General features: G+C 34.5%; 4 protein-coding genes across 4 annotated transcripts; 2 read left to right on the forward strand and 2 right to left on the reverse strand.

Annotated features, from left to right (window-relative positions):
- Nucleotides 1-568: 568 nt before the first annotated feature.
- Nucleotides 569-7,232, reverse strand: LOC144850640 (uncharacterized). The gene is made up of 12 exons (XM_078707982.1): nucleotides 7,037-7,232; nucleotides 6,315-6,619; nucleotides 6,034-6,175; nucleotides 5,830-5,943; nucleotides 5,002-5,309; nucleotides 4,509-4,656; nucleotides 4,004-4,183; nucleotides 3,663-3,776; nucleotides 3,296-3,450; nucleotides 2,907-3,053; nucleotides 2,297-2,572; nucleotides 569-1,477 (listed from the first exon to the last, which is right to left on the reverse strand). The coding sequence occupies exons 1-12, from the start codon at nucleotides 7,101-7,103 to the stop codon at nucleotides 1,133-1,135; spliced, it is 2,301 nt and encodes a 766-aa protein (XP_078564108.1). The 5' UTR covers nucleotides 7,104-7,232; the 3' UTR covers nucleotides 569-1,132.
- Nucleotides 7,233-9,478: 2,246 nt separating this feature from the next.
- Nucleotides 9,479-18,634, reverse strand: LOC144850795 (ATP-dependent RNA helicase cgh-1-like). Its single transcript, XM_078708236.1, has 9 exons — nucleotides 18,569-18,634; nucleotides 17,479-17,981; nucleotides 17,303-17,363; nucleotides 16,627-17,005; nucleotides 16,297-16,391; nucleotides 15,697-15,819; nucleotides 14,953-15,081; nucleotides 13,560-13,740; nucleotides 9,479-13,031 (listed from the first exon to the last, which is right to left on the reverse strand). Exons 2-9 carry the CDS (start codon nucleotides 17,610-17,612, stop codon nucleotides 12,721-12,723), a joined length of 1,413 nt encoding a protein of 470 aa, XP_078564362.1. The 5' UTR covers nucleotides 17,613-17,981; nucleotides 18,569-18,634; the 3' UTR covers nucleotides 9,479-12,720.
- A 233-nt stretch (nucleotides 18,635-18,867) lies between these two features.
- LOC144849549 (ubiquitin-fold modifier-conjugating enzyme 1) lies at nucleotides 18,868-20,912 on the forward strand. Its single transcript, XM_078706489.1, has 4 exons — nucleotides 18,868-19,004; nucleotides 19,527-19,658; nucleotides 19,779-19,946; nucleotides 20,089-20,912. The coding sequence occupies exons 1-4, from the start codon at nucleotides 18,882-18,884 to the stop codon at nucleotides 20,167-20,169; spliced, it is 504 nt and encodes a 167-aa protein (XP_078562615.1). The 5' UTR covers nucleotides 18,868-18,881; the 3' UTR covers nucleotides 20,170-20,912.
- A 1,167-nt stretch (nucleotides 20,913-22,079) lies between these two features.
- LOC144850776 (dimethylaniline monooxygenase [N-oxide-forming] 2-like) lies at nucleotides 22,080-26,207 on the forward strand. The gene is made up of 7 exons (XM_078708206.1): nucleotides 22,080-22,215; nucleotides 22,830-23,279; nucleotides 23,418-23,473; nucleotides 23,711-23,968; nucleotides 24,626-24,764; nucleotides 25,175-25,413; nucleotides 25,613-26,207. Exons 1-7 carry the CDS (start codon nucleotides 22,101-22,103, stop codon nucleotides 25,937-25,939), a joined length of 1,584 nt encoding a protein of 527 aa, XP_078564332.1. The 5' UTR covers nucleotides 22,080-22,100; the 3' UTR covers nucleotides 25,940-26,207.
- The last annotated feature ends 207 nt before the right edge of the window (nucleotides 26,208-26,414 follow it).

Here is a 26,414-nt window from a genome sequence, read left to right on the forward strand (position 1 = left end):
TTAAATTCAATGCAATTCTATTCTTCCAAAAGTATCTTAAGTGTAAAGAACATATGGTAACTGCTATTTTAAACATTTTTAAAACATTTATTTTAAACCATGAACTTTTTTAAAACATGTCAGTGATTATTAGTCTGGTAGTTGTTATAATTATTTAATGTTCGATAAATTATACTCGTTGATCTTACTTACAACACTGCCAGTTAATATTGTTTATCTTAGCTTGGACTTACCTGGTATTACTGTATGGTTTAAACAATGTCAATAAATCAATTAATTTTCTGATTATTTTACTCATATTAAATCTTATAAAATGTATTGATAACAGTTTTATTGATCGAAATAAATTGTGAGAAAAAACCGTGTTTTATAGTATTGTATTCAGTAATGCTTGGTTCCTACCTGGACGCAACGCAAGGACATAAGCAATACAGACCCGTCACATGTGATACACATGTGACACTGTGTTATATAAATTGCCTATGATACAGTACATATAGAGATACATACCGGGTGAATATTCTTTATACCATGTTTAATGACTGAAACAAACAAATCTGTACAAACATACATAACATGTGATACATATGTAACACTGTATTATAGAATTAGCCTATGATACTGGACATATAGAGATACATGCCGGGTGAATATTCTTTATACCATGTTTAATGACTGAAACAAACAAATCTGTACAAACATACATACGCGTCACATGTGATACATATGTAACACTGTATTATAGAATTTGCCTATGATACTGGACATATAGAGATACATATCAGTATTCTTTAAACCAATCAATGACTAAAATGAACAAATGTGTACGAACATGAGGGTTTGTTTAAACTTTTATTATTACTACTACTATATACTGTACAACCGAGAATATGTTTTTAAAGTGATGATTAATGATATAAGGTTGGCAGTACACAACATAAGTAGTTTTTGAAAACTGATATTCCTAATTTTCTGGACTATCTTCACTCTCAATCCTGAGGATGATTGAAACATATTGAACGAAACGTAGACAAGCTCAACAGTTCTTTTCAGAACTACATACCCATGGTGTACCGCAAACTTTATATCATTACATTGATTTCCACCATGCAAACTTTGATTGCTTATTCATTCAATTTGACTTTGAAACAAGCTGTATAAATAAAGATGAATTAATAATATCTGCCGCTAATGAAGCACCACTGGGTATCTCCAGCCAGAGCCTATCCCCAGCCTCAGCATCAATGACTGCACTCATCTCACCTCTAAGCAGTCCATTAGCAGATGGCTTGGGAACAAGTTGCTGGCTTAGTCCATTGTTGTTATGCATGATGGTTAGACTGGGTGGGGTGTACAAGTTGGTACTTGTGGCCGAGATGAAAATGAGGTACGTTCCTGGAACCTTAATGGTGGTAATTCCAGTTGATGGGTTGTAACTATCACCATAATCAAAATACTCGTAATCAAATTGTATGACCTGAAAAATTAAAAGGATGCTTTTAGGAAAGTGTCAATCAAAAGAGTCACAGAGGCTAAATTTTGTTTTAAACTGTCAGAACACTTCCAAAATCGAAAATGCTTAATTTCATATAGGCAACAGTAACACTACAGCGTGGCACCTATTCAGAGGACAGCCTTATTAATGGGACACTTGGTTGGATCTAGACGGGGATGACTGACTGAATAGGACAAGCAAAGCAGGCAAAATTGATTAAGAGAATGCTTTAAAAAAGTATGCTTCCCTCAAACTTGTTTTAAAATTCAAAACTTACATACGATATGAGGAAAGTTTATTGCAATTTCAAAATACATTAAAATTAAAGTTTTACAAAAATAAATATGTAAAGTAAGATATATAAATCTTATGCATAAAAATATAAGTAATTTTTAGAAAAATACATATACATCTATATACTATATAAAGACCGGACATTACAATTTGAAAAGGACAACATTAAAAACGACAAAATAAAAAATTCAACAAAAACTCATGTCAGAAAGGGGCACCCATGTACAGGGATACACTACCAGGAATTAAAGAGGCCAAAGTTAGTTATAAATTTTTTTGAACGTTCGGTTTTAACTCTAGGGAGAGGAAATGGATATTTATTTCACTCGGAGGCCTCCCACAAGGCACTGTAACTTAAACTACAATGAAAAAAAATGAACAATAACAAAATAAACGTAGGCAAGTACCAGTAGCAGTAGTTTTTAGTAGGCAATTAATAGTGACTATTTGTAGTCTGAGAAACCTATATAAGCAGGAATCTCCATGATATAAGTATGGCTGTAGTACCTGTGATGTGTCCTTATGATTATAGATTGGTTCCTTCAAGCCATAAAACAATGTTACTGCATCACTTGGTACAGTAGCTACACCTGTCGCAGGTGTAACCAATGGAAAGTCATTCACGATAGAGGGAGCACCGATATCACAGCCAAGCAACTCAAATCGCATTCCTGGATAAGTGCCTATCCACCTTGTAGGGTGCACACGTAGGTAACGCGTTGTTATCGGCTCATACAGGTGAATCTGTACAGCGGAGGTACCATAGGTCAGACCGAGTAGTTCCTAATTTATTTTAAAAAAACATTTCATTATTAACGTTGATTGAAAAAAGTTGTTGAATTTGGAACTTTGTTTAAATGAACAGAATTGATTGAACTGAGTATCTGAGCCACATAGATTTAACCTTAGGCAAGATAGTTTATTCTAATTGATTCGTCCTTCAGATGGGACGTAAAGCTGTTGATCCATTGTACATTAATCACCTGTGTGTACGAAAAAGAGTAGTGGATCATCTCTCAGCATGTTGATGATCTGTACACCATGCCTTCTCTGGGAGAACGGAGCATTGAAGAGGTCACCCAGAAATCAAATCATCTGCCCTGACCGGTATACTTACCATTGGTTGACCATATTCGTCCAGTACAAATTCCCAATTGACACCATCTGAACTGTATGATAGTTGGAACTGTGTGACAACTACAGACCAGGCTGGGTAATCCATTAAAATGATGGCCGACATGTTCTTCATTTTCCCTAAATCAACCTAGAATTGTTCAAAAAACAATTATCGAAATATGTTCAATTTATCATGCCATCATTATATCTTATAATTACTTAAAGCTCTGTCTACAACTAGTTTGACAAAAAAGGTTTGATGTGCCCAGACATGGTAGTGATATTCCCAAATATGGTAGTGATATGACATTATCATGTTCACATATGGGCACCTCACATTTTTTGTCACATAAAGTTTGATAGAGCTTAAGATGAAGTTGAATAAAATACCTGGATGTAGGGTTGATAGTCATTTGAGGCTGGCATCCAGCCTACCCCTTTGGGTCTGGCATCAGAAGGTCGTGAAGAAGTTAAAAAACTGGTAGCTGTTATATCACTATCTGAAATTGTTCCTTTATCCATTCCAAGTTCATCAACACATGTTTCTGTCAATTGTAAAAATAATCATAGATATATTTTCAGTTCCTGTCAAAATCTTTATCGGAATCCTGATACAAAAAAATGCCCCCATCCACTTTCCTCACCCCATAGGCCGATTCAAGGAGAAACCAAGCTGGCCACAAACGTCTACATTTAAATTTCAATTTTAACTCAACCTTACCAATCCTGCAACCAGTACCAGTATGCAACCATTTACCTTTTTGGCATCTTTTACCAGTGAAGCCAGCTAGGCAGGTACATCTGAAGCCAGAGCCTTGTTTGTTACACCATCCTCCATTAATACATGGGTTAGATTCACAAGCACTAGGAGCTAAAATAGTCAAATCAAATGTGTTAGCTAGATAGTATGTACATACTATTGGTATATAATATCAATATGAGGAAATGGAGCTTAATCTCTGTCTACACTATCAAACTTAATGTGACAAAAATGTGATGTGCCCATATATGGACATGATGATGTCATATCACTACCATATTTGGGTATATCACTGCCGTATTTGGGCACATCATAAAATTCATCATTGTAAATCTTACCATCCTGACAAACAAAGCCTGTGAATCCTTCGGGACAACTACACGTGAAACTTGTGGATCCGATTGGTCGACATGTTCCTCCGTTTTCGCATGGATACTTTGTGCAAGGCTGCGACACATCATCTGTTTCTGTTGTTAGGAATGGGGTCGTTGCTACTGGCGTTGTTAGGGGCAATGTAGCTATAAAAACGAAAAGTTATGGCAACTTTTAGTAGAACTACAACCTGTAAAATATTTCTGAACAAATTTGAAACAAGCAAGATTATTGTAAGTAAGTAAATGTATTGTCATTTGTAAATATATAAATTTACATTAAAATGGATTGAACGGTTTCAGCTAACAACAAATAAATAGAACTTAAACTGTAGATAACTGCAAGCTAAAAATATTAGTAATAATAATAATAATAATCTTCCAATTACACAATTGTTTTCCTATTATAGACCTATACATTCGTAGTCTTGAAACAAGAAGGCTGATAAGAAAACTTGAATAAACAACTTACTATCAAGTTCCTCGCAACCAAGAATTTCTACGCGAAGACTTGGATGGCCGTGGTATTCTTCAATGCGTATACGTATATACCGTGCTGTGACAATGTGCGGTAAATAGTTTTTAACCGGAGAAGTCTTGTCAACATTTGCTTTAAATATCTAGAAATCAATTGTGAAACTTTTGTGATTTTAATTAATTTTCATTTAGGATTTATTTTATTACTGAACACATCCAACAACAATGGATTAGTTGTAATAGGAATACTCGATAAATAAAACAGAAATTACAAATCCAAGTTGTCAAGTCTAATTGACTAGAAAAAAATGAGAAAAACAGAAAACTAACGTGTCATACATTTTGTCATAAAACTGCTATGGCATGCCGATTGTGACAAAACCAAAAAATATACAGCCTTGTACTTGTTATTGAATCAGGCTGAACTTTAACCTATGACCTACACAGAGGTGTATGTTTGAATGAAAATTTAAAACAAAATGTTCTACCTGTGGTCGCCTACTTGTAACATTCAAAACAGCTGTCCACGTATCACTATCGTTACTAATTAAAACATTGTAACTGTTAATCCACTCGGGCCAGTACGCATGGCCCTGCGTAACCACGCCACTGATGTTTGTCGGTCGGCCTAAGTCCACACTGAACCACTCGTGATCACGTTTGGTTGAAGCGGCCCAACCGTAGCTATTCAATCTACCACGTCTCGCGGTACCTTCACCAGACCAGTATGACGATGCTGATAGATGGCTGTCGGGGATTACATTACTTTCAAGACCAAGAGGTGTGGAACAAGGCTCTACATTCAATGAAACATCATGTTGTTTATGTAAGCCAGTGTTCTAAACTGTTTAATTAAATCTAGTGCTCCTCAAACCATCAACTTATCTTCATAATAATTACCTTGCATAACCTTTACAGAGGCCTACTGTATCTTGAACTCTGTGCACTATGTATAACCATGGATTAATTAATAGATCTATTCATTAATCCATCACCATGGCATAACTTAACAATGCCTTGTGGTCTCTGTACCAAGCATAACTTACCAATGCCTTGTGCTCCCTGTACCAAGCATAACTTACCAATACCTTGTGCTCCCTGTACTAAGCATACTTACCATGTATAACTATAAATATGTCAGGTTTCAACCCAACATAAAGTGTTCTTCATTAACTTATTTCTATTCCAATCATGTGTAAAAACAATTATTCAACACAGAAATATTTATTTCAAATACAAATGTCTCAAATAAAGCCCTGGGGTAATATACTTGATCATTTATGTGCCACAAAAAAAACAAAAAAATATATATTTACCAGCGTTGCACGATTTGCCAGAAAATCCAGGTAAACAGTTACAATCAAAATCATCTCCAAGTTCAACACAAGAGCCGCCATTTTGACACGGAAACGACCAACAAGACTCGCTTTCTGCAACAACAAAAAATATTTAAAAAATACTTCCTTTTTATTCTGCTAGTAGAAATAAGAAAATTCAATTTTAAAGGTTGGTACACTTACTGTTTAAACATCCTATAAGTTCAAATTGCATGCTGGGATGTCCGTGGAATACATATGGTTGAATTCTGATATATCGCGCACGAATACTCTTGACAAAAATTGTCTGGACCGGAGTTATGTTATCAAAGTTGCCGTCAAATAACTGAAAAGGGAGTGCAAAATTAGTCAGATATATTCAATAATTTTCAAAATATTAAATATAACGTTTATTAATCGCATTATCGGATGATTGTAAAATTGTTAAATTTCAATTTTAAGGACCTATCTATGAAACAACTTACCTTGGTATTCTGATTTGCATCACGTACTGTCTTCCACTGTAAACCATCAAAACTGTAATGTACGTAGTAACGCATAACAAATTCATTATAATCAGGGTTTCCTCGGATGACAACACCGGTGATTAGACGCGGGGTATCCATATCAACTTGTACCCACTGATCAGAAACCTTGTGGAGAGTGGCCCAGCTACCTGGCCCATTGAGGCGTACAGCTGTCGGGCCAGACTCTGGGTTGAACTGACTCGAAGCAGTGAGTTGGCTGTCTGGTATCGTACCGTCTTGCATTCCGAGGGGCGTGAAACAATCTATAGAAGGCGAGTGGGATAATTCGGAAGTTAAACATCTGTAAAGAGATAATCCCCTGCTGCTCGAGAAGAGGTGAGATTATGATAGAAGATGAAAGTGACAGTGATTATGATGGAATGATAACAATGATAATTATTAAAACATAGAATAAAATGGTGAAAATTATGAGATTGATTTTTGAAAAAAGGTGTTTGGCGCAGATGAAAATAAAGAAATAAAGATAATATGATGAGACACCTAAAATGGAAAGTATATTAGTCAAACTTATGAACATGAACAACATAACTACATGAGAAATAACATTTACACAATGATCAAGTATATCCCAGTGAACATTTGAGACAAAACTTACATTTTAAAACAAGATTAAGATACACATGATTGAAGGAAAAATAAGTAAACAAAGATTAACTTACTCCGGTCAGCATAACTGAATGATGCGATTAAAAGAAGCAATATGGCAAGGTGTTGTAATGAAACCATTGTGTGCCGCACTTAAAATCAAATGTTCAGTCAGCGGCTGTTCCTAGAATGACTCGAAATAAAGCGTGTAAGTCTTAAAGTACACCACATAGAAACCCCAAGGACAACGTACTTAGGAATTTCCGTAAGATCAGACGCCCTACAATTAAGAGTACTTCAGACATCCCTGTTGGGGAAGTGGAAGACAGAAGGAAAGCGTGTCACTTGAGGATGGTTTTTTTTAGCTTAATAAAGTGATGCATTTAAAATTTGGTTTAAAGCTCAGTCTACACTATCGAACTATTTTAACAAAAAAAGTGTAATGTGCCCAAATATGGTAGTGATATACCCAAACATGGTAGTGATATACCCAAATATGGTAGTGATATACCCAAATATGGTAGTGATATACCCAAATATGGTAGTGAAAATGTTGGTCTTTCGTAAACCATTTCACACTTTGATATGATAAAAGCAATGATCACTAAATAATACTTGAATTGGTAGTTAACAACAAAACAACCTGCTGCGAAGTTGAAATCTGTTAAAAACCAATAAATGTAAAGGTAGTCTTGTATTCATTGTGAATGGAGTTCATGGTACTAAGCGACGGCATTGTATACTAGGAAGACCAGTTCCTTTCCACGCTACCTTATCCTCCCTCTCTTATACTCATCTACAGCTTAGCAGACTGGGAGTCTTATCAGGAATTGAACACGGGTTTTTCTGTTCAGGCTAAGTAAATTTACCCACCAAGTTGGCTTGTTGACAAATTATCGCCAACTTCGATGGGTTAGGTAATTACTAAGACTGAATGCACCCTATGATAGTCAAGTATCCTAACCACTCTTCTACCTCAACAACATAACAAAAATAACACAACATTAAAAGTCAGGTGTAAAGTTTATTCAGTAACTGTTCGTAATCATTTAACAGAAAGGAGTTTACTCTTACTTGGAGGTCAAGAAAAAGAAAGTAAATATGTCGCCACATGGGACCAGCAACAAACAAATGTTCTCAGTAAATCAAACCATCCAAGTTGGCACCTACACAAATTAAGATTACATACTTAATTGTCTTAACAGATGATACTTAAATGGTATGAGAACCGGATATGATGTTATACACACATTTTAAAAACATATTTTCAATAGTAAACGGTATAGATGATATATTACTATATGTAAATTCAGTAGATTTTACACTGATTTAAATTGATTTACTAGCACTTGCTATTATCAGGTCTAATTAAAAATACCGTCACTAAAAACATGTATAACAATCTTTTACTTAAATAGAGAAATGATGTTATATATTTTTCTATTTAATTACAGAAACTGAAAAATGATTTAATGATGTTTTTACGAAACAGTTGAAATCAAAGGTCAAAAAATAAGAATTAAACTACGCCCAAGACTTTTGGCGTTACTGTATTATGAAAGTTTTTTTTCCAGGAAATTGACCTCATTTTGCTATCATGTGACATTAGGAAAGCTTGTTTGAATGTGGTATATTGGCACTTCAGAGCATTCTCAACAAGTATATTGGACTGAATCATATCCAAGCTGTATTAGAGTACTATCATTGCCAAAATATTCAATAGAGATCTACTATGCAGTAGAAATAACACTTTAAAATTTGACTGTTATTTAGATATACAGTGTTATTGCAGTGATGCACTAATATAGTTACAGAATATGTTTAGAATTTCAGAATGTAAACCAATTTTATTTAATGTTTGTGGAGTCGGCTAACCAGAGTACATTTGACTAATCTGTTAAAATATTTTTTAAATCAGGTTATGTTTGACTTGAAGCAAAATGAGAATGTAGAATCTAGTTGTATTGAACCAGAGTGTGACATGCAGTAGAATAGAATGGTATTAAAACAAGCTTAAAGTAGTTAAGCAGCATACTAAACTACAATAGTAACATGAATTCACTGATGCATAGCATTAAAACATTTCATTATGACGTTTGTGTTTATTTCGTCTACAAAATAAACATAAAAATGATGATGACATCTATCTTTAATGCTTTATAGCCATCAGTGAATTCAGGTAACATTACGATGTTAAATGTGTAAGTTTTGGCAGATGTTAATGCCATACACATCTAACAACGGACTAGATATATCACAGATAACATGGTTTTAAATTAATGATGCCAATACCCAAAAAGCAAAGAAAATAAGGATTTTGTTTGAAAAGATGCGTACTAACTGACTGAAGGATTACTAATTTAGCGAATTTTAAAACCATGTTATCTAGAAATCTTTTAAATGGACGTTTCAGTTTTATACAAAGTATCATAGTATTGAATATTACAAAGTATTCTCACTATGGTGTTGAATAGTACCAATGTATTCTCACTATGGTGTTGAATAGTATGAATGTATTCTCACTATGGTGTTGAATAGTACCAACATATCCTCACTATGGTGTTGAATAGTACAAATTATTCACATGACAGTGTTGAATACTATGCATTTTAAAAAGATAACAATGTATAAAACTAAAGCTTCCTTTAACACATCACCAAAGAGATACTTTACACAATTAAGTATCTCCTTGATGACCTAAAAACTGGACAATTCACCAGTTAGTACTTGTACAGCTAGTCCCAGACACCAAGTGACATCATCATTGGCTCAATGCCCAAACATGGAAAGAGTAATATCACATGACAAAAATCTTTTCAGTCATTGGTTCTTAAACAACATAAAGCATAACATTTAGTAGTGCATGATCCAATGGATGTTCTTAATATTATGTCACCTTGCGTGCCTGATATTGGCTGCCCAAATATGGTATTACAATCACATGACAGATATTATTGGCAGACAACGTATCTAGTGTCTAGGCTAAGCTGTACAGTAAACTTCTAACACAAATAGAATTACTATAATTCATAATTGCATTAGAACATGCTATTTTCATAGCAGGTTTGCAGCTCATAAATGAAAAACGCAAAACAACATCGGTGGTATCAAGTATTGAACAATACATTTCTTAGTGTTTCGTTTTCATTGAGTGTGATGTTTTTTTTAAATAACCCATGAGCTGCATTGGGATATTTTATTATTATTAACTAGCATTTACAACTCAATATAATGGATTTCAAAATAATGTATGTGGGTTTTCTGTATGTCAGTTTTTATCATCATACAGTTAGTATTTAAGATTTTTTCGTAACACAGATTTACCCCTATTCAACAGAAATCCATTCTATTGCGTTATAAACACAGAAACATAAAATTGTTGTAAAGACGCAAAAATAAAATTCAGCTGTTAAAACATCTCTAACAAATAAATAAATTAAAAATAAAATCCAAAGGATTTTAAACACGTTGTATCATGTATCACATATTATGAAAGCATTTTAGATATGATAGGTGGCAGCAGTCACCAGTTAATGATCCACATTCCGAAAACATTTCAAATGTATTGTGGAAGATCTATTAACTGTGACATCATCAACACAGATAAAACAAATTTTGAAAGTATACATGGGACAATCATGAATAAAATAAATTATAGTCCAGTTAAAACAAAATATTCCAATAAAAAAATAAAGTAAAACATCAGTAAAACAATTGCCAAAAATTATGCAAATCAGAAAAAAGTAAAATAGTTTACATATTTTGATTTTTTCCCATATTAATATTTGAACTAGAATCATACAAGCACCATGAAAGAGGGTCAAAGGTTAAGCTATGCTGACATCATCACTACAGTTATTGCATTCAGGGCATGACTCTCATTCACACATCACATAAAACATCACTCACTCACTCTCTCGCTTTCACACATACTGTACTCACGTCATACACTATACAATATCTACATACACACACACACACACACACACACCAGCAGACCCTCCAGTGATAATGAATAACGTTTGGAGTATAAAAATAACAGAAAATCTTAATGGAACTGGAAATGACTGTACTTCTTGTTTTTAACACTTTTACAGCAAAAACACCTTTATCATTGTTTCTTTCTTTAAAGGCGTCCCATTAGGCTGTTTACATGTCGCCAACTGTCCATGAACTTTAACATAACAATACCATACTTTTGCACTTCGATTGCGATTATTACTTCTTCTTTTCGCGTATCAACAATCCGTATTCATCGCTAGCAATCAGCTTTATCGGTAATAACGTTGATAAAACACTATCCATAGTTTTCAACTTCAACTCATGTTATCACATTTGTGTTTTCAAATTAAAATTCTTCGATAATCCGCTATAAAATTTCTGTATAGAAAGCATAAAACATTGTCCATTTTCTAGCACACAAATTACTGTATTGATACTTTGTTCCATCAAAACTTGTGTTCACCACAATCCTCATTTCTGCAAACAAATGTCTTAGAAGTCCATTTCTTCTAGGTATTGTATGATAAGATTACACAGCAGTATTCTAGTGACAGTTTGTGTCAGAGGTTCTGCTATCAACTACTATCACTAAGGCACTCCTTATACCTTTAAGCGGAGTAATTCAGAAGTTGATACTATAAAGTTTCTTCAAATTTTAAGCACGATCAACGGTTATGTGAATTCTCAAGGTATTCACCTTGTTGAGGTACTGGCACAGTGTATACTTTAAAATCTGAGGTGCTCTCATACGCAAACTATTTCTTGGTTTGTTTTCTAAACATTACTGTCTGTTTTCAGTATAATTGCATGTTTCTTTCGCGTGAATAATTTACCAAGCAAGTTATTTTTAAAACTTCACACGGCGATAATTGCGTAATTTCTTCACACGAGCAGTTCCATTTTTTTCAGTGAATAATGTACACCTCCAACCACAGACACCAAATTGTTCTTTTTTTATTTAACTTTTTTCTTCCTTCAATTGTTCATTTTCTTATAAAAAATAGTATTTATACGTATCTGGTATCCTGTGGTTGGACGAGTTGCAGCATCAACTAGACTCACTCGCTTGTAAAAAGTAAAATCAAATATCTCGTACATAACTCGCTTTCTGAATTGCATAATTAGACGATATCACGGAACGGAGACATATTCAAACAACGCACCGTGGTAATCAAACAGGGCAAGTTAAATAAACATTTTTTTTTATCATAAACTGTGGCTGTACTATTCTTTCAATAAACCACATTTCCATTTTCTGATTAGATCAGCATAAATAAGACAAAATGAATTCCAGTTCCAATACATTTTACGTAAATAAAAATTAAATAAAATATTTCAAATAACACTAAGTACAATTGCTCTCTGGGAAAAAAAATTGCTTTAAAAACATTCACTATCAAAGAAATGAACAACTTAAAAGTGAAATTTACAGTGAGCGTTTAGTAATCTCGAAAAACATAGTACTTATATCATTTTGTAGTGTTCTCCAAAAAATAAGAAAACATACAAAAAATAAAATATTTCTTTTTGTACCATTTTAGTAATGCAACAAACAATGATACTCAATGTTGACCCCGCCCATACAACACCCCGCCCCTTTCAACAATCACCCACCCACTTACCCAATTTGGAATGTAGCTAGATGTAGCAACTTTGCCCAAACTATGGTACCTTTACGAAAGGCATCATTGCACGGTGAACAAGTAAAACGAAGACTTAAATAGTGTTGTCTTCTTAGCAGGAGAGATTACCTTGCTTACTTAGCCTGCTGCTGTGTATTGTTTATAGTATTGACGTCTTCTTCACATTCCTTTTCCATTTGATACTCGGCCACGTACAAACTCTTATCAACCTCATGCGGAATCGGCTTAATTTCGGTTCCTAGTTCCTTTTCTATCTGGTACAAATTGTATCGGTCATCGTAAGTGATGAGATTGATGGCCAAACCGAGGTGGCCAAATCGTCCGGAACGGCCAATACGATGCAGATATGTTTCGGACATCTTAGGGAAGTCAAAGTTGATAACTACGTTTACTGATTGTATGTCAATACCACGTGTAAACAAATCTAAAGAAAAAAAAAACATTTTTTAGAAAAATTATTTTTTTTACTAACTGAAGTGAAAAGCGGTTTATTAGTATTATAAAATAATATTAACACACCAAGTTGGCAAACCAATATGCACCTTATACATTTTGAGATCTACCAGCAGAACATTAAATGTTAATGTCAAATTTAATTATATACTAGGACCCTTGATGTACAAAATTAAATTAGGACCCTGTTTTTCCAGAAAGCTTTAATAAGATAAAACACAAAGGTTAAAAAGAAACGCTGAAAACTTTCGCATAGCATATGACGTAATTTCCACCTTGTTTCGAGCCTTGTGGTCGTAGCGCATTAGAGAAAATTTATTTTGGTTAAGCGCTATACAAAAGACATTACTATTATTACTTCTCAATCAGTCATACATAAAAATTGTCAAATACAGAGTAAAGTTAAATGAAAAACAAATTTTACAGTAAAAGAACTTGTTGATTTGTCATTAAAATTATCTGATACTTATATGTACTGAAACTTTTGTGTTATACTTACCAGTACAAACCAGGTTTCGACATGCTCCTTTGCGGAAATCGTGAAAGACTCGGTTTCGGTCTTCTTGCCGCATCTTGGCGTGGATGTAGAAGCATGAATATCCCAACTCTGTTATCTTTTTGGCAAGAAGCTCCACACGTTTTGTCGAGTTGCAGAATATTATGGACTGGTTAATTAGCAACTGTAAGATAATTAATTATAAAGTTGGTCACTCCGATTAAAGTACAAACATATTTCAATTCAAGTATTTTATTCCGTCAAGCACTCTGCCTCGAAAATTATCTTACTTGTCACGTATATAAACATTAATAAAATATGACAAAATGAGCAAAATAAAAACACTACATGATCCAAGCACAGTTATAAAGAAACTAATGCAAGGATTAACCCAGTGGAAATTAAACGAGATTAAAAAAAATTTTGGGATATTTCGACATGCAATAACAGCAGACATGATAAAGCACTAGCTTTTGGCACTCTACCAGAATTCTACCAATATGTTCACAGCTACTTCCTGAGTAATATAATCGTACTTAATTTTAAGTATGGGTTTAATTTCTTATGTAAATGGCGGTTCAACTTGGTGGTTTAAATGTAGGTCATTTACCCTGTAGTAAAACAGGAGACATATAAGATAGGAGCATCATGTATTAACTATTCATGTGGCAGTAACCTATTCTCAACAAAGAGATACAACTTGAACAATATAAACAACCCCATACATAAATGGTACGGTCCAAATATGTTATTGCTCAACCATGTATAATCCCAATTTAGTTTTTAAAATGTAAGCATGTTAAAGTATGGAGAGCAATGTATTGACATTGTTCTCCAGCTACTTCAACATGTTAATCAATGTATGCCATCTTTGACACTGGACTGCAGATGGGTAACTGCTAGTTCAGAAACACTAATGGCAAAGTGGGAGCAAGTGACCACAGTAGGTATCCTAAGTTCTGTCTACATTATCAAACAAGTAATGTGCCCAAATATGGTAGTGATATGACATCATCATGTCCATCTGTGTAGACAGAGCTTTAACATTACTCGGTCTTTTATTTGGGATAGTGGTTTAAGATTGGGTAAATACTGTCCTTAACTATACCCTCCTTTTTGTAGTGGTTCAAAGTTACATTCACACTGAAAGAAATACCGCTGCTTCATTAAATGGAGAATCATATAAAGCTCTGTCTACACTACACATCAAACTTTATGTGACAACAAATGTTATGTGCCCATATGGACATGATGATGTCATAACACTACCATATTTGGCCACATCACACTTTTTATAGTGTAGACAGAGCTTTAGTAATTGAACAGCGCTGATTTTTGTTGTGAATGCCTCAAATAAGTCACTGCATGATTGCCAAATTGTTTTGGTTATACTCACTCTTGAAAACAGTGTATTTAAGCAGTGCACTTTCTGTCTTTCTTCTACAAATGCATAATACTGTGTGATGCCTTTCAATGTCAACTCTTCCATAAGGTTTATCTCGTAAGGTTTCGTCAAATAATTTTCCTGTTGATGTTAAAAAATATTATTAAATTCAATGAATGCAAGATTATAAGAACCACAATCATACAAGAATTATGTTTTTAGAAAACATGAACAAACACACACCCAACTATGTATTGTTTTCTTAATACCTCGTCTACTAAGCATAACCGGTCTTTAGAAATGTTACTTTTCAGTGTGGCCGTATTAAGCATTCAGGATAAGAAAAAAACATGTACAAGTGAATGATGTCCCTTACACTTAAGTGAATAACGTCCATTACACTTAAGTGAATAACGTCCCTTAAACTTAAGTGATTAACGTCCCTTGAACTTAAGTGATTAATGTCCCTTAAACTTAAGTGATTAACGTCCCTTGAACTTAAGTGATTAACGTCCCTTGAACTCAAGTGAATAACGTCCCTTGAACTCAAGTGAATAACGTTCCTTAAACTTAAGTGAATAACGTCCCTTGAACTTAAGTGATTAATGTCCCTTAAACTTAAGTGATTAACGTCCCTTGAACTAAAGTGATTAACGTCCCTTGAACTCAAGTGAGTAACGTCCCTTACACTTAAGTGAATAACGTCCCTTACACTTAATACGACCAGTGATTTCTGTATATTTATGTTCAACTTACCATAAAGTGCTTGACTGTGAGTGGGAAGGTGGCAGAGTACAACATAACCTGCCTGTCCTTTGGAAGGAAGCTGATGATGTCATCCAGCATATTGTGGAAGTCTTGTGAAAGCAATTTGTCAGCCTAGAAATCATTCAAAATTTATAATTTTATTGTAAATCATACATTTATCAGCCCAGACGGGTTACATAATAAACCATTACTAATCATCTAAGTATCCAGCAATTCTCTAAATGCTGACTCTGTATATTAAAACTTAAAACAAGCTTGGGATTTCCACTCTCAAAGGCGATAGATTGATCATTGAGCTCTGTCTACACTATCGTACTTTATGTGACAAAAAGTGTGAAGTGCCCATTATATGGACATGATGTCATATCACTAGCATATTTAAGCATATCACTAGCATATTTAAGCATATCACTACCATATTTGGGCACATCACACTTTTTTGTCGAACTAGTTTAGATAGTGTAGACAGAGCTAAAGTTGGCAGGCTTGTAATTACTGTAGCAGTTGCTATTTCCCTAGGACTTGTCACATTTTGGTGTCATACAACAAAATCTAAAGTAGGCAATAAGATTAGTGATTGTATTTTACCTCATCCAGTACGAGAACACCACACTTGCCCATTTTAGCAATGTCCTTGCGCATCAAGTCTAAAATACGGCCTGGAGTTGCTATCACCAATTGGACTGCAAAAACAAACCAATAACAATTAACATAACATAGATTTCAACATGAGCACATTCAGGCTTAGTGATTCACCCGGGTAAGTTGATTACCTACCCACCTAAGTTAGTAATAATCGGTCCATTAAGCCAACCTTAGGGGGTAAATTAACTAAGACTGGCCGGTTCTTATTTTACAGGCTTCATCGAAGATGTGTTTATGTAGAAAATATATATAATGTGGTTTAATGAAACTTACCTGGTTCTTCTAACCTCATTATATCATGTCTTAGGTTCGTTCCTCCAGTAGTGACCATAACGTTGTGTCCAATGTGCTTTGAAAGCATTTTACAAATTTGACTGGTTTGCAGAGCAAGTTCTCGTGTGGGGACCAAAACCATAGCTTGAATTTCATTCTTTGTGTGGTCGGTCATCTCAATTATTGGGATGCAATACGCTCCCGTTTTTCCGGTACCATTCTTTGCTCTGGCTATTATGTCTCGTCCAGATAAACCAACAGGAATACTTGCTTCTTGGATTGGCGATGGCTTTTCCCAGCCCATCTCAAAAATGCCCATCAGTAAATCACGTTTTAAACAGTAATCTTCAAATTCATTACCTTTTGTTTTTGTCACATCCTGTATTCAAAAGAATTATTTATTGTATAATATTGGCAATATTTCTCTAGTTTCTGAAAAAATCAGACAAAAAATTATGTATAAGTGAATAATGTCCGTTCACTTACGTGAATAACGTCCCTTACAAGACTTTGGTAAATCCATTGTCAATGAAATCTGTGAATATAAACCCACACCCTAAATTTTGCCCCTGGACTATCTCAGTCATATAAAGTAATCATGAATATGAAAAGAGGTTTGGAATGATGAACAAATTCCAAAAACATCAGTTAAAATCTTTTGTAAAAACGAACTTACGGAAGTCTTAAATCTTGTGTCTTTAGGTGGGATAACCAACTTCTTTTTCCAATCTCCTTCACTGTAAGAAAAAACAAATTTATATTCAATAAAAGTTCTCTCTTAAAAGTGCAAAAATACTGTTAATATTATCATCTGTGCACTCACAGAAAGCAAGGTAATTATCAAACACTTACGGATTTGGCTTCTTATGGTCGTTATTCGGCATACTGTTATTGGCCTTTATCTGGGCAGGTTTTCCTTGGGCAACCTTAGTGTGGTTGGTCTGTGGTTTTCTCTGTGCTAGATCTTCCATTTGGGTGCTAGCCATTTTTTTTCAATATATTAAATTAACACGGCTCTACACAAACACTCCCTGAGATGTGTGTTTGGAGCTCAGTTGCTACAAAATGTTCTCTTTGGCAAATATACAATACACATATATATATATATTTTATATCTTATAAAACAAGTTATGTACAGTTTTATATATAAACAAGATGCTTCGTAATGAAGTCCAAAAATATACAAAGTTTTCAGCGTTCAAGAGCTGAAAGTTTTAAATGTTCAACATTCACTAAATGTTACACTATCATTTGTTAGATAATCTTTAGTAAAGAGCACCAGTTGTCTTGATACACGTTCGATATGGTATTGGAAATACACAATACTTTGATACAGGTATTTGAAAATGTTTGTCCTGCAAAAATAAAAATTATTTTATTAATTATTTCAGTGTTGAGACTGTCAACTAACCAATTTTATTTAATAATTTTAAAATTCAGTAAAAAAAAAAGACATTTTGAGTTTCCAAAAATGATGAAAAAGGTCACATGTTACATGTATGGGAACGATATTGCTTCAATAAATTAACAATAATTGCTAAGTTTGTGTTGAATGAGAGGCATGTTCAATAAATTAAAAACGAATTAAAAAATGCAATTTCATTATAAAAAAAAACAGTATCTTTATTTTTGAAATTTTAATACGCATCATAGACCTAGGCCTATTTTATGAATAAAACTGAATAAATACTACTACTTACCTAGGCCTACTGTATTATAAAAAACTGAAATTGTATAGGCCTATCACAACAGCTTTCAAGGCAAGGCTACATGACGCATTTGCGTAGACAAAAGAAAGGCCATACATGGGCCTAGACAAATGACGAACACTTAAGCCATTATTTCAGCACAATTTACAACAAAAAATAACATAAATATAAGTACTGTTTATTAACATAAATTTCCAACATATATTTCTAAATTTATTTTCATTTAAACTTACACAGATTGAAAACGATACAGTTTTCTTTATCTCTCGTTTCAGAATATTACTTCTCTGTTCAATATCAGATTCAAAATGGCTGGCGTATCAGGCACTCCAATTACTATTCTACTATTTTATTTTATCTTACAGTTAAAATAAAGAAATATATTTTATTAGGGTGCAAAAAAATAAATTTAGATATATAAAATACAAAAATTTGACTAAATAACTTTTTCTAAGAATATGAATAATTGTAGAAGACTAAATTGAAATGTATGTGGATTTACAACTTCTTGCAGAAATCTTTTGAACTTCGACCTCTGTTGTGACAATGGTGGATGCAGCAACAAGAAAAACTCTCAGCAATATTCCCCTTTTAAAAACACGAGCTGGCCCTCGTGACACAGAACTATGGCCAACACGACTAAAAGAAGAATATCAATCTCTTATTAAGGTTGTTCGATCACTTTTTCTATTTGTCTCTGTAGGCATAATAATAATGGTTTTTAAATCAACAGCTGTCGAAGTAAAACCAGCAGACGCGACCGAACTGATGAGAAATGCCTCTATCACCCACAAGCACCTTCCTCAAGAGTGCCAGCCGTCGTCGTTGTACAAAAGTATAGGCCTAGCTACGTGTGTGCTAGTTGTAGGCCTAAAAATAGTTATCCTATCATCATCCGTTATCCATTGTGGATGAAGCTATTTATTATTTGTCAATTTAAAATTTTGAGAAAAATAAATTTAAAAATAATATAATTAAATTAATGATAATGTCTTTTTCTATCTATCTATAGGCCTAGCCTAGTATCAGCAATTATTTTCGACCTTAATTTTTGTTGTTATTAGGTGCATGGTTATCTGTGCCTTTTCATGACATATTGTTGACCATGCCTATAGTCACTTTTCCAGCCATTATTAAAACTGTACCATCGTACAATATTTATTAAATAATATAACCATGTGTTTTTTTTAGTATGTGCAAAACAACAAAGAGGCAGATAATGATTGGTTTAGGCTGGAATCTAACAAGGACGGAACAAGGTGGTTTGGGAAGTGCTGGCACATCCAAGATCTCTTGAAATATGAGTTTGATATTGAATTTGATGTAAGATCAAGCAAAAAATCAATTAATTATAATGTTTAAATTATTTTAAAACAAAATCTCATTTTATGTTTCTATTTTTGATGCAGCATTTTGTAAACTGCAGCATTTGTACTGTTTCAGATTCCTGTAACCTATCCAAGCACGTCACCCGAGATAGCACTTCCAGAACTTGATGGGAAGACCGCCAAGATGTATCGTGGTGGTAAGATTTGCTTGACGGATCACTTCCAACCGCTTTGGGCCAAAAATGTACCCAAGTTTGGAATTGGCCATGCAATGGCACTAGGGGTATGTTACCAGAATTTTTGGATCTGCACTGTTCCACATAAATTGTACACGCAGCATTTTAGAATTTTCTAATTAATAAATGTTATGAATACTTTGCTGGAAAGCCCTTTATTTGTAATGCATTCTTATAATCATATTACAGCTTGGTCCGTGGCTTGCGGTTGAAATTCCTGACCTTATAGAGAAAGGCATTATATCCTACAAAGAAAAGACGGCCGAATGAAAACTAGACCTTATATGAATTACATGGAACCGATGTTGGAAGATTTTATTACATCATATCTTCTCCATCAGCATTGGAGTAGATTGGAACTTAACAGAGTATAATATATAAATCTTTAGGTCAAAGTGCACGCTTTGAACTTAGCCATTAAAGCAGCCATTCTTACTCTGTCCAACCACATCTCAATTAAAATGCTTATATCCCCTTTTCAAGTAAATATTTTAACATTAATATGGAATATACAAGAAACTTGTCTTCGTAAATAAACAAAGATATATATATATATTTAAGGGAAGAACTGATATATTAATAAAATGCACTGCTTTAAACATTGATAAAATTTATACAGTCGACTCTCCCAATACCAGACTCTGAAAACCATACACTGGCCCAGACTTTTTTTAGGTGTTCCAAAAGGTCCCAAATTTCTTTTTATCATTAAAAACACATTCAGAATACCAGACTTTTCGAAAAACCAGACATATAATTTGGCCAGCCCAAAGATGTCTGGTGTTGGGAGAGTTGACTGTATTTAGTGCTCAGCCAGAATTCAACATCGTTGGTAGGAACAAGGTTTTTTTCCCTGGTGGTCACTATTAATGTTCAGCTACATGTAGAGGGCAAGTTGGTATTCTCTTCAGACCAAGGTTGGGAGTTTCAAATAGGCCTATACCTCAATCGGAATTTTACAATATGTTAAATATTAAATTTATTAAATGAAATGAAATGTTTTTTATACATTATTAAGGAACCACATGTAAAGTGAATAGCGATGATAAAGTATGAAACAAGAAGTAAAATATAAATTATAAAGCTTGGTTGCAACCCAGGGACGTAGTTTGACCAAAAAAAGTGTGATATGCCCAAATATGGTAGTGATATGACGTCAACATGTCCATATATGGGCCCATCACATTTTTTTGTCACATAAAGTTTGATAGTGTAGACATAGCTTAAACGCGATAGATCATTCAGCTGTCGCGTTAAGTGAAAATCAAACTTAATTTGAAACGTGATTTGCTTTTAGAGAGTTTGACCAAAGTGCAATTCGAGGGCAGTAATGATAGAAAGATAAATAAATCTGTTTGCATAAAAAACATAAATAGATCAAAGATGTTATGCCAAGTCATGTTCATGTACTGCATGTAGTCTCAGAGCTCATGGATGTTTAAAGCTAAACAACTTCCGTGTTCCCTTCTTCGCTCTGTCTACACTATCAAACTTGTTTTACAAAAATGTGTGATGTGCCCAAATATGCCACAGTAGTGATATGATGTCATCGTTTCCATATATATTTTTTACCATACTAGATAAAAATAATAATTATAAAATTAATAGCAATATTGCCACTGCTGAAACGCATATCACTGAACACTGAGGTTCTATGAGTGATACTGATTTTTATCAACTATTTCATAGCACAGGTTATTGACTGAATATAACATAATTTAGAATATACTGTACCAACATTCAACAACCACACGCACCGTTACCACATTCATTGATGAGATTACGGTATATCATAATTAATATTTATTTACCGATTATGTCTGTTTTGTGTATTCATGTTATAAAACCATCCACACGCACCATTCTACCACATTCATTGATGGACAGCTATCGTTGATGTCCATACAAACCGAAGACACATATCGATAACACAGGTTATTGGCAGATTACGGTATATCATAATTAATATTTACCCTTTATGTCTGTTTTGTGTATACAACCATTCACACGCACCATTCTACCACATTCATTGATGGACAGCTATCGTTCATGTCCATACAAACCGAAGACACATATCGATAACACAGGTTATTGGCAGATTACTGCATATCATAATTAATATTTACCATTTATGTCTGTTTTGTGTATACAACCATTCACACGCACCATTCTACCACATTCATTGATGGTGAGCTAATGAAATGGCTATACGGACGGTAGGTATCGTTGGTGCTGGAGTCAGTGGGATAACGGCCGTTAAAAGTTGTCTGGAGGAAGGTCTGCAGCCGATATGCTTCGAAAGACAATCTGGATTTGGTAAGTTAAGCATGATAAAAGAACTTAACGTAATTTAGATGTAACGAGGAGAAATATTAAGAGTTCAAACGTTGTTAACAATCTGCGGACTTTAGAACCTATGTAACGTAGATAATATAGATGTATTGCCCCGCAAACATGAAAAATCAAGATTAATATAAAAAAAAAAGACTTTGAATAGGCCATTTCGCAGTTTTAATAATCACTTCCATAGAAAAAAACAAATAATTTAAATTCAACCAAAAACCCATTTTTTTGCTTTAAGTTATTATTTTTAATTTAAATAATGTTGTTTTCGATCCAATTTTTGGTCTAAGTGATATAACTATTATGTGATATTCAAATGGCATATTCAACAAAAACATTTAGGAAGAAAATTTATCTTATAAATGTTAGTATATGTAAGTAACACGCATTTAACAATCAGATGGTCCCAAACGCTTAGAAATACATTTTCAATAACTAACTTTTTAAAGTGGCCTGCGATAGTTCAACAACATTTTTTCTGGCTGTTAATTTTTAATTTGTCTAACTTTACTAACAATACATTTAGGCTTATCATCATCATCATCATCATCATCATTATATTTTGACAATGGTTTTCTTGTTAATAGGTGGAGTCTGGTACACAGAAGATGAGCGTACAAAGAAGGACTTAAACCTCACGTTTGATAGTCTGACAACCAACACCAGTAGGGAGATGATGTGCATGAGTGACTTCCCATTCCCCGAGGATTACCCACCATTTCCTTCTACTTCCCAGTTGCAAAAATACTGGCAAAATTACGTCGAGCATTTCAATCTGAGAGAATACATTCGTCTGGGCCAAAAAGTCACCAAGATAACAGACATCGGATCTGGTAGATGGAAGATTGTTGCAGAAGATGTGGACAATGGTCACGTTACAGAAACTGAAGTTGATGCCTTGATAGTATCCTCAGGACTTCAAGGAACACCCAACGCACCAGATATTCCAGGACAGCAAGAGTTCTCTGGAAAAGTGCTCCATTCTCAGGAATTTAGAAGAGGGACGGATTATATTGGGAAAAATGTTGTCGTTGTCGGTAAGATAATCAACATCAAGCAGTATTTTATAGAAATTATTATTCAAAAAACTACGTGTCATTTATGACAAAAAAATGTCATCTTTAAATGTAATTTTATTATATTTAAATCTAAATGTTTCGACGTTTCTATTTCAGGAGCTTCGTTTTCTGCCGGAGATGTTTCTGTTGACTGCAGCCGTCACTGTAAAATGGTAACAAATATTGTTATCAATAAAACCTGTATGGCGCTAATAGTAGCAGTAGAATACTATTCGCGCGAATCATGAATTGTCTGTGTATTTGTTAATAAAGTGGGTGAAAAGAAGAATAATAAAGTCGGTTTTTACAGTTTTAAAATACACAAGGCTTGTTTGAGAACTTATTGTCACACTTGACATTAGCACTATACCAAACAAACAACTCTGTTTGATTAATATTATTTATTTTAGACGTACTTAAGTACTCGTAGAGGATGTTGGGTTATGCGAAGAACATTTAGAGGTGCTGCATTTTGGGATACACACGTCCTAAGCCGATGGTTCAACTATATGCCGATCAACCTACAACAGTGGTATCTAGAGACGGTTTACAGAGCCATGGTCAATCACACAGACCTGGGCTTACAGAGTGACGTGCACGTGTACGCAGGCGCTAGTGTCATGATAAATGACTCAATAAACGACCAGATACTTTGCGGAAAACTAAAGGTCATAGTTCGAATAATCCATTGCTTGTAATTGGTCAATACTTAAAGATGTATTGTCCCCCAAAAACATGAAAAATTAAGATTAATAAAATCAGACTTTAAATAGGACATTTTGTAGATTTATTAAAGTTAATCACTTCTTTAAAAAAAACCACACAAAATAATAATTATTTCACTTATAAAAAGACAAAAGAAACGGTTAATTTTTTAACTATTAAAATAGCATGTTTAAAAAAAGATTGACAAAATATTTTTTTGGGGAGACAATAATTATATCTTTAATTAGGCCTAGTGTTTTCCAACGTGTGAGTCTGTGGCCTAAATGCGTTCCATAACTGATTCCATGCATGGGGTAAAAACACCTGCCAAAATAGACCTAAAAAGGTCATCCTAAAACTACATTAAGAATGTGATACTTGATCTATTATTCTATATACAATATAACATATATCTACCGATCTTAATGTTAAAATGTACCGTAGTTTCCCATTGACAATCTAGTCCCCTAAACCACTACCCGACCACATCTCCCTTTCCTCAGAATGTGCGGTGATGTAGGAAGGGAATGTGTAGGCATATCTTTTTATGGCCTACAAAATGCTTACTTTTATATCAATAAGAAGCATTGGATTATAATAATGATATTTATTGATTATAGGTAAAACCAGAAATTAAAAAGCTGACAAAGAACGGTGTAGAATTTGTTGATGGTTCCCGTTTGGACGACGTTGATGTGGTGATCCTGGCTACGGGATATAAGAAATGCTATCCATATATCGCAGATACAAGTATCAGAGGTAGGCCTACAGCCTAACACTTAGGCGTGGTTCCCACCAGAGATGCAGCAACGCAAGGACGTAGACGCAACGCAGGCGAGTTTACCAATCAGAAACGAAGTTGAATAAGCCATCGCTTGTGATTGGTCAAATCACTTGAGTTGCGCTTACGTTCTTGCGTTGCATGTCGTAAGCGTGGTTCCCACTAGCGACGCAACGCAAGGACGTAACGCAACGCAAGTGAATTGACCAATCACAAGCGATGGCTTTCGCTTGTGATTGCTAACTGTCTATAACTTCGCTTGTCATTGGCTAAAACGCTTACGTTGCGTTTACGTCCTTGCGTTACGAACCTAGTTAGTATAACATTTATTTTGCTTCTGAAAGTTTTGCTGAAAGTTTCTAAATTACTTTTTCATTTGTCACAATAGAATCTCTGGAAGAAAAGTTCAACGTGTACAAGTTTATATTCATACCAGGGCAGCCGACGTTCGCTGCGCTTGGTCTTGCAAAGTGTCTCGGGCCCCAGGGTGTAGCGTTCGAGCTTCAGTCACGTTGGGTTGCGCGTGTCTTTAGCGGGAAATCCAAACTTCCCTCAGACAACGTGATGCAGGCAGAAGTCAAGGAAGTGTCTCAAGGGAACACAGCTCGCGGAAGCGTTCATGCATATGTAAGTATACATTCATATTTAAGAGTTATTTAGGCCTATCAGTCTTTTACGAATTTGGCCGGCGACAACGACAATAGGCCTATTGGTCTAAGAGCAGAGCCTCTGAACTCAATAGGCCTACTGATACCAACAAATAGGCTAGTCTATGCAAATATATAGAGTACCGTACTGTATATAAAAATACTTTTGTGGGTTTCAGGTTCAATGGACACCTTATGTTCTGGATATCGCCAAACAAATCGGTTGCCTACCAAATCCATGGAGTTATTTGTTGAAGAGTCCGAGATTCGCACTAAAGTTAGCATTTGGATCTGTACACCCGTACACGTTTCGCCTTAATGGTCCGCACTCTTGGGACGGCGCAGAAAACGCAATTAAGGAAGTCCCGCGTAAAACGGTGAAGTCTACGAAAACGCGCGTGCCTAAAGTGCCTTATAAGAACGCCGTGCGCACATTGGCAGAACAGGCGTTGTTAGCAGTACTTGTTTTGGTATCTGCTTTGCTACTCACATGGTATTTTATGTAATTTCCTGTCTTATATTTCCAGTAGTCTTTAAACATAGGCCTACAGGGCACAATGGTTTAGTCCGCATGTACTGTTTCGTGCGGCACCTCGTACGGCACGGCACGCACGCGCACAAGCAAGCAATGCGTGTGTGAATTATCTGTCTTATGGTGATGATTTAATTGGTTAATTCAAGTAGACCGAAATGTGCCATAATTAGCATAAACTAGGAATAAATGTGAATGTATTATTACTCAATAAAATAATCAGTAAAATATACCATGGTAGGTATAATACTCATATTGAACCACATACTGCTGTTTTATTTTATTTAATGCTTCTAGCAGCGTCGAAGTTCATGACATTTTCAATTAAATTGTACCGTAACACTTTTGAAACCTTTGAAAATCTTTTTGAGATTTGAATGTCAAAAGAATAGAAATGTATGATCGTGTTGTCATATCAATAGCCTTATATAAATTATATGACCTTACAA

Source organism: Antedon bifida, chromosome 8 (genome assembly GCF_963402885.1).
Source record: "Antedon bifida chromosome 8, ecAntBifi1.1, whole genome shotgun sequence".
Taxonomy (NCBI): Eukaryota; Metazoa; Echinodermata; class Crinoidea; order Comatulida; family Antedonidae; genus Antedon; species Antedon bifida.

Coding starts and splice junctions, on each gene's coding strand:
- LOC144850640 (XM_078707982.1), bottom strand. CDS start 7,103: ATGGTTTCATTACAACACCTTGCCATATTGCTTCTTTTAATCGCATCA. Junction 5,310..5,829: donor TGGCAAATCGTGCAACGCTG/GTAAATATATAT, acceptor CATTGAATGTAG/AGCCTTGTTCCACACCTCTT. Junction 3,451..3,662: donor TGGTAAAAGATGCCAAAAAG/GTAAATGGTTGC, acceptor TACAATTGACAG/AAACATGTGTTGATGAACTT.
- LOC144850795 (XM_078708236.1), bottom strand. CDS start 17,612: ATGGCTAGCACCCAAATGGAAGATCTAGCACAGAGAAAACCACAGACC. Junction 17,364..17,478: donor GACCATAAGAAGCCAAATCC/GTAAGTGTTTGA, acceptor TTTTTCTTACAG/TGAAGGAGATTGGAAAAAGA. Junction 17,006..17,302: donor ACACAAGATTTAAGACTTCC/GTAAGTTCGTTT, acceptor TTTTGAATACAG/GATGTGACAAAAACAAAAGG.
- LOC144849549 (XM_078706489.1), top strand. CDS start 18,882: ATGGTGGATGCAGCAACAAGAAAAACTCTCAGCAATATTCCCCTTTTA. Junction 19,005..19,526: donor AATATCAATCTCTTATTAAG/GTTGTTCGATCA, acceptor TGTTTTTTTTAG/TATGTGCAAAACAACAAAGA. Junction 19,947..20,088: donor GCCATGCAATGGCACTAGGG/GTATGTTACCAG, acceptor ATCATATTACAG/CTTGGTCCGTGGCTTGCGGT.
- LOC144850776 (XM_078708206.1), top strand. CDS start 22,101: ATGGCTATACGGACGGTAGGTATCGTTGGTGCTGGAGTCAGTGGGATA. Junction 23,474..23,710: donor GCAGCCGTCACTGTAAAATG/GTAACAAATATT, acceptor TATTTATTTTAG/ACGTACTTAAGTACTCGTAG. Junction 25,414..25,612: donor GCGGAAGCGTTCATGCATAT/GTAAGTATACAT, acceptor TGTGGGTTTCAG/GTTCAATGGACACCTTATGT.